Source organism: Microtus pennsylvanicus, chromosome 5 (genome assembly GCF_037038515.1).
Source record: "Microtus pennsylvanicus isolate mMicPen1 chromosome 5, mMicPen1.hap1, whole genome shotgun sequence".
In the NCBI taxonomy this organism is placed as follows: Eukaryota; Metazoa; Chordata; class Mammalia; order Rodentia; family Cricetidae; genus Microtus; species Microtus pennsylvanicus.
Genome location: NC_134583.1, coordinates 74,039,845 through 74,055,522, shown reverse-complemented (window position 1 = coordinate 74,055,522; position 15,678 = coordinate 74,039,845). Strand labels below are relative to the sequence as shown.

General features: G+C 45.7%; 1 protein-coding gene across 1 annotated transcript; it reads left to right on the top strand.

Annotated features, from left to right (window-relative positions):
• The first annotated feature begins 4,945 nt into the window (after positions 1-4,945).
• Positions 4,946-9,440, top strand: Nkx1-2 (NK1 homeobox 2). Its single transcript, XM_075974869.1, has 2 exons — positions 4,946-5,217; positions 6,681-9,440. Exons 1-2 carry the CDS (start codon positions 5,004-5,006, stop codon positions 7,391-7,393), a joined length of 927 nt encoding a protein of 308 aa, XP_075830984.1. The 5' UTR covers positions 4,946-5,003; the 3' UTR covers positions 7,394-9,440.
• The last annotated feature ends 6,238 nt before the right edge of the window (positions 9,441-15,678 follow it).

The following is a 15,678-nucleotide window of genomic DNA, read 5'->3' as shown; positions in this document are numbered from 1 at the left end:
CCACCCTGGTCTACAAGACCCAATTCTAGGGCAGGCACCAAAGCTACACAGAGAAACCCTGACTAGAATAACAAAACAAAACAAACAAACAAAACGATCTCCCCCAATGGGGTCCCTGAAACCTGTGGTCCAGGCATGGGCTCACTTATTTCCTCAGATAGTCTATTACATAGTCCAATTATCTGCACAGTTGTAAGGACCAGCTGCTGTGATTAGGTTACATCCTGGGGCCAGGAGTGGATTTCCTCAGAAAAAACGTTATTAGAGAGGGTTCTGAAATCTCACTACATTCAAATTCCAGCCCCAACAATTTTGAGCCTGTTCCCCATGTAACCAACCCCCTCTAAGTTCATTTTCTCAACTGCAAGCTAATAGTACCTGATTCAAAACCTCTGTGGAAAGCTCCTGAAATAATTTCCAACAGAGATTAGCCCAAAAGCCTGGCCCAGGGCAAAGCCAAACAAAGAGTGTATATTGTTAATACTAATTATTATTATGAGACTATGTATCAGAATACACGTGACAAATATGTGTTCTGCTCACTGAGATAACCCTCTATTGCTTAGTAACTTTTTTTGTTTGTTTGTTTTTGAGACAGGATTTCTTTGTTGTTTTGGAGCCTGTCCTGGAACTAGTTCTTGTAGACCAGGCTTGCCTCGAACTCAGAGAGATCTGCCTGCCTCTGCCTCCCGAGTGCTGGGATTAAAGGCATGTGCCATCACCACCCGTCTGCTTAATAACCTTTGATGTTTCCTCTAAGTTTCTAAGATACAGATATGATTCTGTAATCCCAGCACTCAGGATGTGAAGTGGGCAGGGAGACCACGAGCTCCAGCTAGCCTGAGTTGTCGCATAAGAAGACCCACAATCCTGTCTTAACAACTTAACTTCTAGATTTCCACAAGACACACTTTTATTGTTTGATGTGAACTATGTGACTATGTTTGGGATTTGCAGTTTAGGGGAAGGCAGGCAGACTGTGCTTTTGTTTCGAATAATTTATTTGTTCATTTGTAAAAATCAGTTTTTGAGGCAGAGTCTTGTGTAGGTAGCCCAGCTAGCCTGGAACTCCACAAGCAGTGAAGGATGACCTTGGACTCCTGACCCTCCTGCCTCCACTTCCCAAGTGCTGGGATTACAGGTGTGCACCACCAAATTACATGGCGCTGGGTGAAAAACAGAATTTTGTGCACACTAGGACAAACACTTTACCAGCTGAGCCAAGAGCTAAGACCCTAGCCTAGGAAGGCTACATTTTCAACATTCCTTTCACAAATCAAAAGTCTCCAAGGTAGTTTTGTATTTTCTGTTGCTGTTTTTTTCCCCCAGTTTTATTACATACTTTTGTTGAATTTTCTTATGAGGCCTTGATTGGCTTTGGAACTTAATAGAATTTAACGGCCTCAAATTTGAACAGTCCTCCTGCCTCTGCCCCCAAATGTAAATTGTAATTTCTAGCAACGAGGGCCTGGGGTCAGGTAAACTAACCAATACTCCACCAGTAGCCTTCCTTTGAAAACCCAGTGTCTTTTTTCCCCTCCTACTGTATAGAGTCACTGGGGAAAGCGGGCTGATTACCCGAGTAGAAGAATGTATACATGACTGTCTTCATGGTCACCACCTCCCTTTGGCCTTCAGCTGTGCCTGATGAAGCTGTCTCTTTGGCATGTATGTCCTAACCTGTGGGCTGTCTCAAACAGAGAACTCCACTTGTATTTATTTCGGGAACATATGATTTTATCTTAGGGACCTTAATGCAGCTCCTAATATCAGCACCCTCCCTCTGGATACACCGCACATTCTCTCCATTGTTAATCCTGCTCCCAGGGCGGGTGGCAGCTTCTCAAGGCTGTGCTGGAATTACAGGCCACTTTGTTTGTGCAATCGCTTGAGAAGCCTGGCACCATTGATTTGCATCGGTGCCTCCGGAATAGCCTTTTGCCATCTCCTTAAAGATACTATCTAAGCTGTGAAATTCATTAAATAGCCCCAGAAATGGATCGGGTTATTTAACACAACATCCCTAATGGCGCAATATCTCAGCTGTCCATACTGATAGCGAACATTGTCTTGGATAGCGTTATCAGTCCAGGACACCCGCTATGAATATTGATCCCGGGCTTGTTACAGCCATCACTTGCCGTTAGGACAGGTCAGAGTTGGAACCCACCTAGCATCAAAGCAATTTAAAGACAGCACTCAAACAGAATGTTAATGTCCAGGCTGGGGAAAGAAGAAAAAAAAAGCAAAACAAAACAAAACAAAAAAAAAAACCCAACAGCCAAATCACCCCTACGCACAGAGGGAAGATGGCTTGCCAGATGTGAATGTATGCATTCCATAGAAACAGCCTGGGTAGCACATGTGCCATACTAGTGGGTCAAGCACATCTCCCAGTTGTGCCTGAACGGAGGTTTCACTGCCTGATGGTCCATATCAAGTGAGTGGTCAGAGAAACGGTTCCCTGAAACTTCCTGCCTCTGTCTCCCCTCAGCGGGAAGACACACCCTGGTCTTTGGGCGTTTATCTCCAGGCTGAATGAGTGAGACAGCAATGTTTCTTCCATGTCAGTTAGTATCCAGAGTCAAACACTAAGCAGGGTTCCTGGACTGTCGCCCTGTAGTGAACATACACACAGGAGAAACGGTGAGAAAGTGAAGACAGCACATCACAAGAAGGCAAGCTCAGGAGTCTTCAGGTTACACAACGTTGCCTCTCCATGTTCTTGGATTTTCTCTCCAATGTGCAACTTCCTGCCATTTTTGGTCCCTTTTCTGTATTTAGAACCATAGACTTCAAAGGAAAAATGACTCATACAAAAGGAAAAACTTTATATAACTTCAACAACAACAACAACAACAAAAAGAGGCTATGGAAGTACAATGACATAATCCAAGTTCTGTCTGATGCGGGGTTGGATATCGGGGCTCTTTCCTGGTCCTTTGGTTTAGGATGTGGGTGCCCTCTGGGATGCTTACCCCACCCTCCCATTCTTATGAAACAGCCTCAGTGTTTGCTCCAGAGAAGAGGGTAAGAGAAGGAACGTTTTATCTATTCCCAGTTACCCTGAAAAAACGAATATATATATAATGGAAAAAGGTAGCTGGAATTGGGGTCACTAGGGGAAGGGAGAGAAAGAAAACGGAAGACTTAAAAAAAATGTGGGAATGAGGTGACAAAGGGTTATCCAAACAGAAAACAAAGTGTGTGCATTCCAGAAGGATCTGTGGTTTGCAGGCCTTGTCCCTGGTCCCCAGCCTCTCAGCTTCTGGGCTCTTTTTCCTGAGTTTCTCATGGCACAAATTCCCTTTGGCAGGGGGGGTGTTCTGGTGGGCTTGGGCTGGGCACTTCCTTCCCACCACTTTAAAAGCGCAATCCGTCTTTGCTTTAAGGCTGGAGCTGACTTGAATTTCGGCAAGGCTTTAAAGTCGGCAGGGAATATGGTGGGCACCCCTGGGAGGGACTAAAAGGTTTGAATGAGAAAAGCTACAAGGAGCTAGCCCCCGAGGATGCCTCTTTACTAATAGATAGGATTAGTAGCCCCCAGCACTTTAGTGCGAAAGAGTCCCCTCCTCTTCCTACTTCTTACCTGCTCAGACAATATTAATTGCCAAGACATTGTCTGGGAACCGCATGGGGCAAAGAAGAAAGGAGCGGCGGGGTCCGAGGTGGCTCTGGGGAGTGGAGCTAAGTGAGCGATGCTTCAGAACTGACCGCTGAAATAAATGCCTAATGTTCACAGCTGTGACAAAAAGAAGGAAAGTCACCACGGGTGTGGCTACAGTGAGTACAGTGAGCTTTCCCTCACCGCCAAGGCTGGCTGTCCTTCCTGGAGACGAGGTGGTGGGCAGATGGGGCCATTTTAATCGTATCTCTTCTCTGATCTTAAATTCAAACCAACGGGCATCTTTTAACCTTTTCCTTCTTGTGGTTGGGCGAGGATGGGGGTCAGAGATAGAGTCAATTTCTGATGCTAATGATGGAATCTGTGACTGTGAAGAAGTCCTGTCGGGCAGCGAAAATGCCACTCTGGGTAACTGAAAGAAAGACAGCACCCACAGTCGAGCTACCTGGCCCTGAGCCCAAGGCCATCCTGGTTGGACACTTATCTTTCCTATAATTCACCTTTTGGCCTCTACCCCTCTCTGGGTAGAAAGAAAAGTCTCCTGTGCAAGGACAATTTTTCGCTTCCATTTTCCAAGACAGGACGTGCTGAAAAATCTCTCTAGCCCAGTACAGACTCTTGTTGACTGCAGTGACCCTGGATAGATCTTTGCTCATCTTTGAACCTCATTTTTCCTGTCTTTGAAACGCAGACTGTAGACCCGGGCCACGCCCACCTCACAGGGAAGCTTAGAAAATCAAAAGAGAGTGAGAAAACCCCAGGGCTTTGTAAACTGTAAACACACCGAGGCTTTAAAAATTTGAGGTAAATGGTTCTGACGTCGTTACTGTGGTTCACAGATGGTGCATGAGATGCGCCAAGCATCATTGCGGAGGGATCAGGCTTAGCCTCGGTGGCGTCTTCAGGTCAAAGACAGATGGCAAGTGCTCCAAGAGAAATAAGTAAACTTCAGTCAGGTAGGTGTGTGAGTAGAGGGGATACTCGAGATGAAAGCCTCCCTGGCGCCCTTCACGAGTTTCTACGGGATGGAAGGACACTCGCGCAGCTTGCAACCGTGACCCCTGGATTCGGGAGCGCGCATTGGCCGGCGAGGATCCCTCTGGTCCAGGTCAGCCGCCACCACGCCACGCGGGATAGTCCCGAGGCAACCGCGAACTCACCCTGCACGTGGCGGGGGTCTGGCCAGTGCAAGTGCCAATCCGCAAGCCCCCCGCTGCTCTCCTCCCGCCCCGCCTCCTTGCCCCCCTCTCCAGCTTCACTTGGCGGGGAAAATCCAGTTGGAGACTGGAGCGCTGTGACCGAACCACAGCCAAAGGCAAGCCCTAGTGCACCCATCCCGGACCGGTTGAAGCCGGCCTCCAGTCTGTGGGAGGCGGGTATGCTGGCCTGGCAGGATGGCGGGGCCAAGGCGGCTCCTTCTCACCACAAGATTTCCTTCTCTGTCCTGGACATCTTGGATCCGCAAAAATTCACGCGAGCTGCGTTCCCACCGGTGCGTCTAGCTGCCCGGGAAGCCAAGAAAAGTTTAGCGGAGGTGGAAGCAGGGGAAGACGCCAGCCCCGAGTCTACGATCGGGTCGCAGGACACCCCTGGTAAGAATGAGAGGTGGTTTCAGTCTGAGACGGTATCCGTGTGTGTGGAGTAGCCACGGTCTGATGAATGGATGTTGGTGGCCTGGGAACTAGAGAAGGCGCACCCGCGCAGGTGCGAACTGAAGCACCCCTCCTTGGAAAAAGAAAGAGACAGGGATGAGGTTGAGATTCCAGGGCAGGTATGTGCCTCATTCCTGAGCACCTGCTCAGTGCGTGAGCGCCACAGCTCTGCCTGGCTCGCACATCTAACGGAAATGTTTAACGCTGTCCACGTGCTAGAACCTGGGCTAGGAGCAGGGGTAAAGGTTATGAAAACGCCTTTCAAGTATATAGTATCATCAACACCACTCCCTTTTTTATGGTTGAGGTAACTGAGACCAGGATTAGGTCCTTGTTTTCAAAGCTTCCGAAACACCTGCAGAGCCCGTCGGTGCCTTCACCTTTCCTGGACCTGACAGGGGACTGGGGGTGGGCAGACAGGAAGCTTTTGGTGCTTTCTCTTCTAGACCATTCCATCTCACCCCTGAAGGTGGTTGACATCAAAGGAAGGGTTCAGGAAAGTTTGTGGCTGGAATTTAAGACAGAAGGATTCATGCCGAGTGGGACATGGGCACGGAATTCCTTGGAGGGACGCCGCCGAAGGTCTAGAAACTCTGGTCCTGGGGAAGGCTGTAGGCAGCACAGTCCCCTGCTCCTCTTTTCTAAGTTTGGCAGTGATTGTCTGGGGCCCAGATGCCTCTGGTGGCCTGGCTTGGGGTCCGGCTGAGGGCCTGGATTAATTGTTTGGATGGTCTCTCTGTTGGGCCGCGTTCCCCTCCCCCTCAACTCCTTGATCGATATTCTATTACTGGCGACTGCATATCTCCTGCCCGCAGCTTGCAGGTACTGACTTCAAACCCCCTTTCCCTGTCTGATCCTAATATTGTTCGATTAAAACTTACCTTTAATAGATGACATCTATCGATCAGGCCCCGGACAAATCTGAAACTCTATTAACACGGCCGGAGAGAGAAGATGGGAAAGGGGGAATTTCTCCTTTTGGGGGGAGGGGGAACTTAATAACTTATTTTTTAATTGCTAGGAGTCCCACAGCAAAATAGGCTCCTAGGGACCGGGGAGATTCAATAGTAAACGCATTTGACATTCCCATATCATAATGCACAGCCGACTCCTCTCTCCTCGGCTCGATAAAGTCACTGTACTTTCTTGATATGGGGTGCCACCCAACATATACTTTTTGGGTGACTATTTAAGGGTAGATTTGTAAAGAGCAAGAGGATACCGCATTCCTGAATCTGCTCCCTAAGATGTGCGGGCTGGGGACAGAAGAGGACACAGTGGCGAGAGTGGAGTTGGATCAAAGGGAAAGCTGAGTGCTCTCGGGGAGGACAAGAAGGTTTGGGGATGCGGACGGGAGGAGTTGTTATGGGCTTCTTTCTGGTCACCCTGCCCTTCTCTCTTAGATGCCACGGGCCGAGGCATTGGCCCCGCTTCCCCCCTGGAAGGCTCGGAAGCGGAAGAGGAGGAGGAAGCTGAGGACGCGGGGCGCGCGCAGCTGCGGGAGCGGCAGGAGCGCTGGCAGGGCGTTCACCAGGGCTCTCCCGAGGCCCAAGCTGTGGTGACGGGAGTAGGGGAGAGTGGCACCGACCGGCTGCCAACGTCCCCCGGCTCCCCCGGCTCCCCGCGGCCCCGGCGCCGGCGATCCGAGCCTAGCTGCGCCAAGCCACGGCGCGCGCGCACAGCCTTCACCTACGAGCAGCTGGTGGCTCTGGAGAACAAGTTCCGAGCCACGCGCTACCTGTCGGTGTGCGAACGCCTGAACCTGGCTCTGTCGCTCAGCCTCACCGAGACGCAGGTCAAAATCTGGTTCCAGAACCGAAGGACCAAGTGGAAGAAGCAGAACCCGGGGGCCGACGGCACAGTGCAGGCGGGGTGTGGTACGCCGCAGCCTGGGACACCCGGTGTAGTGGCGGGAGCCTGCGGCAGTAGCACCGGGAGCAGTTCTGGCCCCCAGGTTCCAGGCGCTCTGCCGTTCCAGACTTTCCCCACCTATCCTGCGAGTAACGTCATATTACCCCCTTCCTCCTTCCCGTTAACGACAGCCGCCACGGGGAGTCCCTTCACTCCTTTTCTTGGGCCCTCCTACTTGACCCCTTTCTATGTCCCGCACCTGTAAATCGGGTACTCCAACCGAATCGAGATTCCCGAGTGATCAGTATGGTGGTGTGGACCCCTGCATCACCGAGGGGCACTGACCGCCCCCTCCTGGTGTGTTGGTGTCTGTGTGCCCCTTCCCTCTAGCCACCAGAGGGCGAGGAGAAGCCACCTGCTGGACTCCAAACCACACAGGCCACTGAGGAGTCAAGAAAGTGTCCAGACCAAGCTGACTTCAAATCTTCCAGCTTCTGGACGTCGCTCTTCGCTTTCATTCACTTCCAGGGCTCTGTTTTTAAAGGGCCTGGGTAGTCAATACCAGGCTAATAAGGGTTGCCAGGGTGGAGATCAGAGGGAACCAAGAATGTCCTGAGCACCAGCTGCTATCACCAAAGACTGAATATTTAAAGGTCCCAGTACGTTCCGAGAAGAACTTTGTTTCCTGGTGGTGGAATTGGCTCAACACAGTACTTCCTCTCACGTCCTGAACAAAACTGGAGCCAGTTGGACCCAAAGCAGAAAGCAGCTATCGAATGGACTATTTTCAAGATGCCTAACTCAGCATTTCTAGATCTTCATTTGAGTTTCAGGCTTGAGCCAGTTACTGACGCTAACAGACTACCTTGTTTTCTGTGTGTAGACTCTAGGCGTATCAGGAAGTTGTTTAGCGTTGTGCCTAGACTGACTTGGAAAAGACCCTCTGTTGCCTCACAGGGTTTGAGAATAGCTTCGTCAGACTACAGCAGTGTCCCAAATGCACAAAAAGGACAGTAAAGGGAATGATGACCCAAAGGCTATGGTGAAGTCTGTATGTGAGCTGGTGTGATGTGCTCATCTGTCCATCCTACACCTTCATGGACTTCCAAACTGACAATTTGGAACAGAGCAAGATCCACCAGCAGGCATTGCAGTCAGGCATTTGACTACATTTTTGAAAGCACAGTGTAACATATTTAAAATACCTGAGGTTCTGACTAGAAAACTATTCTTGTTCTAAACAGATTTTTTTGTTGTTATTGTTGTTCCTCCTCATGATGGTGAACAAGCAAAAGTTGTAAGAGCCTGGAAAGAAATACTTACCAAGTGTAAAGAGTTGTTGTGGAGGCCAAAACCTTTTATGCGAATGGGTTCAAGGATACATAGGTTCTGACTGCTGCTTTCTTTATTAAAGCAAAGCAATGGTAGACTGTGGAGTTCCCTTGCTGGTTTTGTTTGAAATACTAGTTTTCTGTGTTGTTTGGTCTTGTAATCACCCCTCAAGACCCAGATGACTCCGTCTGCCCTATTTTGTGTTTCATTTTTACTTTTTTGATAGCTTGAGGCTAGCCAACACCTAAATGAATACTGTATTCCCTACAATTCCTTGGCAGCCTGTACCATTAAAAATTAAATTTAATGATCAACAGCTTTAAGTTAAAAACACACTGAAATTATGACCATTATAATCTTGAAATAATTAACTTTATTATTATGAGGAATGATAGAAAATATTTCCCCTTTCTTCCAACTTATATGAAGACTTCATCTTCTGGGACTCTAAGATTTGTGAGTTTGAATTATTTCATTGTGTATTTGGTAATTAGACTCTTTCTCTTCTATCCTGAAGAACAATGTCCCCAAACACGGCATCATAACTTCTCAAAGGACTGTTGGTGCCAGATGAGATTAGAAATGAAGTTACTCCAGCAGGGAGTACAATTTTATTCACTGTACATGCTGGTAAAACTGTCCTCCAGTGACCGCTTGTCCTCGACAGCAGCATCCCATGTCTGTGAACAGATGCTGCAAATGCTCAAAGATAAGATCTGAATAAAGAGGTCCAATTTCTGCACTAAGTGGGAAACATTTCACTCCAGCCCTTCCAGGGGCCAGGACCATAGACTTCAGAAGAAGTAGAGACTTAGCCTTGTCCTGTCGCCCAAAATCCTTCCTCATGCCACACACTGTCAGAGTGATATCCGAAGTGTGTGACTTTGGTCTTCTTAAAAGGCCCAGTAATGTTCCAACCAATTTCTTAGACTTGTTTTATTGTGTTGACCTAATAAATTCTTTTTGTAATCATTTTGGTTAATTATTCCTTGCTCATTATTAGCAAAACTTAACAATTTTATAATCATCAAAGGATGTATATATGTGTCCCTCTTCTCCCACCAGCTAGCTCACAGCTAATAATAATGCTTCCTTATGGATCCGTGCTACATGTACGTGAAGTTAGAACATTTGTAGGCAATTTTTACAAACACATTCAGGGTTGATCTGGCAAAAGTAAAGCATCTTTGAAAAAATATTAATTTCTGGTTTACTGACTAAATCAGTACCTACCCATCAGGTTTCTAGGACGTGAGTGTCCTAGCTTTACTTTACAAATTCCTAGTACTCTATTCCCAACCCAAGAGTCTGGTGGATACCTTTACAAAGTCTAACCATTTTCTTGGTCGTAGATTTCTGGGGAAATCTATAAAAGTGACTGTTTTTGATTCTCTCTTAAAGGCATGTAACCAGGGAGCCTTTTTAAAAAGGGGAACAAATAGGGAACACTTCTCATGTTAAGAGATCCCCAATCCATTTGGCAGGTACAGATTATTGTTTTGGCATTTTGTAGGAAGGTCATGAGGCAGAGTCTCACTGTAAGGCTCTATTTTCCTGTCAAGGAGCTCACTGTGTAAACCAGGCTGGCCTAGGACTCATGGTGATTCCTCAAGGTGTGTGTCCGAGCTGTTTGAGAAGTAACATCAGCAAAGGCATACACCTGTAATTCTAGCACTTGGAAGGCTGAAGTAGGAGGATCACCTTTAGAGTACAACTTTAGATTGAGCAACATTTTGAATTTCAGGCCATCTTAGACTACTAAGTTAGACCCCCCCCCCCCGAAACAAAACAGAACAAAAAAACCAAACAAAAATAAGAAAAACCATCTCTCAACTGCCTAGCATTTAATACTGCTGGGAGACTAACATAAGAATTTCAGTACATGCTGGATACATTTAAGAGGGCAATGACATTACATAATCTGTAACACAGATTCAGAGAGAAAGAAACTCAGTTCCTCCGAGCCAAGAAAAGCTTGAAGGTGTTGAAGGCAGGCAACCAAGAAGACACAAGTGGGTCACACCAAACCCCTCCTGGTTCCCTCAGGCTGTGATTCACTAGGATCTCAGCTAAGGTGGGAAAGCATAGTTGAATTATGGCCTCTACCCCTGATAGGCTGGATTTAAGGTTCACCACCCTATCCTCCATGGAAACAGGACTTTGGAAAATTCCTGGTGCCTGTGCCTCAGTTTCCTCAGTATAACATCTGTCACAGAAGGTGATAGAGGGGACCCTTGAAAAACTATATGGAAAACATTTAACTTAGTACCTGGTAGAATGATGTCTTTTTAGCCAAAAAAGACTTCAAAAATGTTGGCCTTAAGGAAGGAGGTAGATGGAAGTTTCTGTCCCACCTGGTCCACAGCTGTTCAGCCCCAAAGAAACACAAAGAGTTACATTAATTATACACTGTTTGGCCCATTAGCTCAGACTTATTATTAATTAGCTCTTACAACTTAAATTAACCTATAATTCTTGTCTTTGTTTAGCCACGTGGCTTGGTACCTTTTCTCAGTTGTAGCATTCTTATCTTGCTTCTTCTGTGTCTGACTGGTGACTGCATATCTGTCATTCTGCTTCCCAGAATTCTCTTAGTCAGGTTGCCCTGCCTATACTAACTGCCTGGCTACTGGCCAGTGTTTTATTAAGAGTGACAAATATTTACAGTGCACAAAAGTATTATCCCACAGCAGTAGGTAATGTGGTTTAGTGATTAGAGAGGTTGTCTAGTATGTGTGGGGCCCAGGGTTCAGTCCTGAGTACTGATATGCCTAACCCTACCATTTGTTTACAAAATATCTGCTTATTTATTTTGTTGTATAATAAACATCCAGGGGTAAGTGAGTATAGCAGAGACATATAAATTGGAGTACTTGAAAAAAAGTTGTTTTACTGTTTTTTTTTCTTCAAGACAGCATTTCCCTGTGTAACAACCCTAGTTGTCCTGAAACTAGCTCTTGTAGACCAGGCTGGCCTTGAACTCACAGAGATCTGCCTGCCTCCTGAATGCTGGGATTAAAGGCTTGCGCCACCACTGCCTGGAGTTTTGTTTGTTTTTTTGAGAAACAGTTTCTCTGTGTAGTCTTAGCTGTCCTGGAGCTCTCTGTAGACCAGGCTAGCCTTGAGCTCAGAAATTTGCCTGCCTCTACTTCTTGAGTACTGGGATTAAAGGCTGTATACCACCACCATCACCCAGCCAAAAAATTTTTTTTATTTTATGGGTATGAATGTTTGTCTGAATGTGTGTCTATGCACCATATGTGTGCGGTGCCCATAGAGGCCAGAAAAGGGCATCAGAATTCTTAGAGCTTCAATTACAGATGGTTGTGAGTAGCCATGCGGGTGCTGGATATTGAAGTCAGGTCCTCTGGAAGAGCTGCAAGTGCTCCTAACCATGAAGCCATCTCTCCAGCCTACTGCTTCCTCTACCTTCTTCTCTTCTTCAACAGAGTATTGTATATGCTATGCAGCCATAGCTTGAACAAGCTATGAAGACAAGGATGACACAGTTTGTATTCTATTTCAGTGTTGTTGGCCTGGCTTCTTTTTGCTCAACATTTTTAGTGTCCTTCATGTTGCTTTGGGTAGCTATAGATCAGTGGTTTCTCAACTTCCTAATTGAGAACTTTTAATACAGTTCCTTCTGTTGTGGTGACCCCCAATCATAACATATTTTTGTTGCTACTTCATAATTAATTTTACTATCATTATGAGTCATAATGTAAGTATCTGATATGCATGGTATCTAATATTCAACCCCTGTTGAGAACCACTGTAGATTCTTTGTCTTTGTAACTGTTGGTGATTTTTTTTTGGTAGATTGAATGCTTCAATTTAGAATGGTATCCATCCTACCATCACTGGGAATTTGCAAACATTCCAATTTGAGGCTATCATGTTAGACCCAATACTGGACTTGTCCTTTGATACATGTAACTTCATGTTCTTTTTGGTAATACATCTAAGTATGAGGTCCCTGTGTAGCTATATACACAGTCTAGATTTAGTCAAAATCACCAGCATTCCTATGTGGGTGAAGCAAGTTTCATCTCTCTCTGCAGTGACCGAGCACTCCACAGTGTTCATCGTCCACCCAACACTTCATTTTTGGTAGTGCTCGATGTTGAACCTAGAGTTCCACTCATGCTAGACGAGTGCTCTACCATTGAGCTACAGCCCCAGGCCCCTCCTAACACTCTCGGTTGCCTTTTTCATTGGGCTGGTTCTGTAAGGTGCCTTTTTGGTTTTAATTTTCATTTCCTGGAGAGAAATGACTGTTGACACAAATGCCTTTGGGCCATTTGATGGGGTCATTTGTCTATCTTTTTGATGAAGTGCCTCATCAAGTCTTTAGCCCCTCCCTCATTTGTAAAACAAACTGAGTCTTGGACAGGAAGTGACTTACCCAAGGTTGCACTGCTAGTAGAGAAATATCAGAGGTGGCCCTGATGACTCCAGGATGGTTTAAACTACTCGTGGACCACCAATCATATAAAGAGTTTGATTAAAGGGCTGGGGATACAGCCTAGTAGGAGCCCTACGTTCAATATCCAGTACTGGAAAACAAATTATGGTTAAAATATTGGTAAATAATTTGAAAACTGTGTGACATACTCTGGGCTAAGGTAAATAGTGTTAACGTGGAAGGAAAGGGTATCTCCTCACTCCTCCCTTTTCCTTTTGACAATGCCTCAGCTGTCTCTGAGGAGCTGACAAACTCAGTTCCTGTTCTGTACCAGTTCACTTTCCTACCAGCAATGCATAGTCTGGTCTCTTCTCATTCTGGCAAAGCTTGTTATTTTCTCTTTATCTTGTAGTTTCCTTTGTCTTCCCAAATACTATCATTTGGATCTTGAGTGTCTGCCCCATCCCCCACCCCAAGGCCTCATGTTAGCTCAATACCAGCTTGAGATGCTATTGGGAGATGTGGGGGGGGTATTTAGGGGGTGGGACCATGTGAGGGGAAGGTTTGCCCTAGTCTTTTCGTCTCTTTTTGCCTCTTGGCTCCTATGAAGTTAATTGGCTTCCTTTGGCACTTCTTCTTGCCATTTTGTAGCCACAGGCCCAGAGCAATGGAGTTAACCAACCAAGAATTAGAGTTTCTACAATGTCCAACAGTCCCTATCATGTTGAATATCTCAGGTATTTTTATAATAATGAAAAGGTGATATGGGATTCCCCTCTGTATGTTATGAATATGTTTTACTACCATTGGTTATTAAAGAAGCTATTTTGGCCAATGACTTAGTTAGAGTAAAGCCAGGCAGGAAATCTGAACAGATATATAGAAGGAAAGTAGGCGAAGTCAAAGAAACACCATGTAGCCACCAAAGGAAAAAGAGGCCAGCTGCTAGTCAGAACCTTACCGGTAGGCCACAGCCTTGTGGAGATATATAAATCAATAGAAATGGGTTAATTTAAGATGTAAGAGTTAGCTAGAAATACGCCTAAGCTATTGGCTAATCAGTCTTGTAATAAATGTAGTTTCTGTGTTATTATTCAGGTCTGGGCGGCTGGGAAACAAAGAAGTAGTCTTTGTTTACAAAAAGAAACTGATATAACTGATGACCGAGGTTTGCAGACCTTTAAAACACCTATTATATTAGATAGGTGCCGTGTCACAGGGCTTTACCAGTTCAATATAGGATCTTCAAGTTCAAGCTGGCCTTGGACTCCAGATTCTTCTGCCTCAGCCTTGTGAGTGCTGGAATTATAGGATGTGCCAACAGTTCCACCTTGTTTTGAACATTCAGAGCTTTTTATAAAATATTCATTTATTTCTATTTCATGTGTTTGCCTGGATGCATAAATGTATATCATGTACAAGAAATAATAGCCTTGGGAGGCAGAAGAGGGCATTAGACACCTCCCAGGCCCCCCAGAATTGGAACTACAAATGGTTTTGAGCTGTCATGCGGGTTCTGGGAACTGAACCCAGATCCCAGAAAGAGCAGTAAGAGATCTTAAGTACTGAACCATCTCTCCAGTCCTCGATTTTGAAACTCTTTTACCTCTAAAAGACTTATAAAAAATATCCTACTGGATTAGAATCCCATGACAGGACAGCTAAAGGCTGTCTTGTCTGTTTCTAGTTCCCTTTTCTCTTTTTCTCTTTTGACTTTGAGGTATATTTATTTGCTCAAAATGCTTCTATCCCTCCCCCCACTCTCTTTGTATAGTAAAACAAATACACAGGGAAAACACACCCCTCTTCCCTTCCTTTGTACAGATATTTCTTGGGTACCCGTTATGTGCCAGGCGCTGCCCTCAACTCTAGGAAAATAGTGGAAAGATGCTTCCTTGACACTGGGCCAGATGAGGTCACAAACAGGTGAGCAGTTGTGCTAGAACACGTAGCAAATGTCACAACTTCCTTGTTAGCTGTTTCTGTACAAAGAAGCAGTGTCTTTAGCACTGATGACATTTGGACTTCTGGCTAGAAATAAATAATTCTATGAATTTTACCTTTGCTGGGTTTTTTTCTCTCCATATCTGGCTTGTGCTTGCTAAGATCGTGCCAGGTATTTGAAAACACCCAGAGCATGGCAAAAACAGTCCAAGGACATGATATGGCCAACCTGAGGTCCCGTGTTTTCTGAGTAGAATCGTTTCTTCCTCTTTCCAAGCCATTAGTTTCTACTATGGATTTCTAAATTAAGTTCAGGTGGAACTACATGTTGTGATTAAGAGAAATCTCCATCCGGGGCCAGAGACTTGGCTCAGTGGACAAAGGCACTTGCTGCCAAGGCTGATAACCTGAGTTCAATCTCCAGGACCCACAGAATGGAAGGGGAGAACTGACTCCCACAAGTTTTCTTCTGATCTCAACATGCACAGTGTGACACCTGCTCTCGCTGACCCAGAACAAAGAAACAAACAAATAAATGTGAAAAAATCTGTCTTCTTGACAGTAAGATCCATCAGTTCATGCGAGTGAACCTATGACTGATTTTGAAACTCCTTTTTTTAAAGATTTATTTTTATTTTATGGTGATGAATGTTTGCCTGTATGTATATATGTGCATACACCTAGAGCCCAAGGAGGCCAGAAGAAGGCATCCTGTCCTCTGGAACTGGAGCTGTGGATAGTTGTGGGTACTGAAAACCAAACCTGGGTCCTTGGCCGAGCAACAAGTACCCTTACCTGCTAAACTATTTCTCCAGCTCCTGACTTTGAAATTCTTTTTCCTCCAAAAGATTTTTTAAAAAAAGATTTAT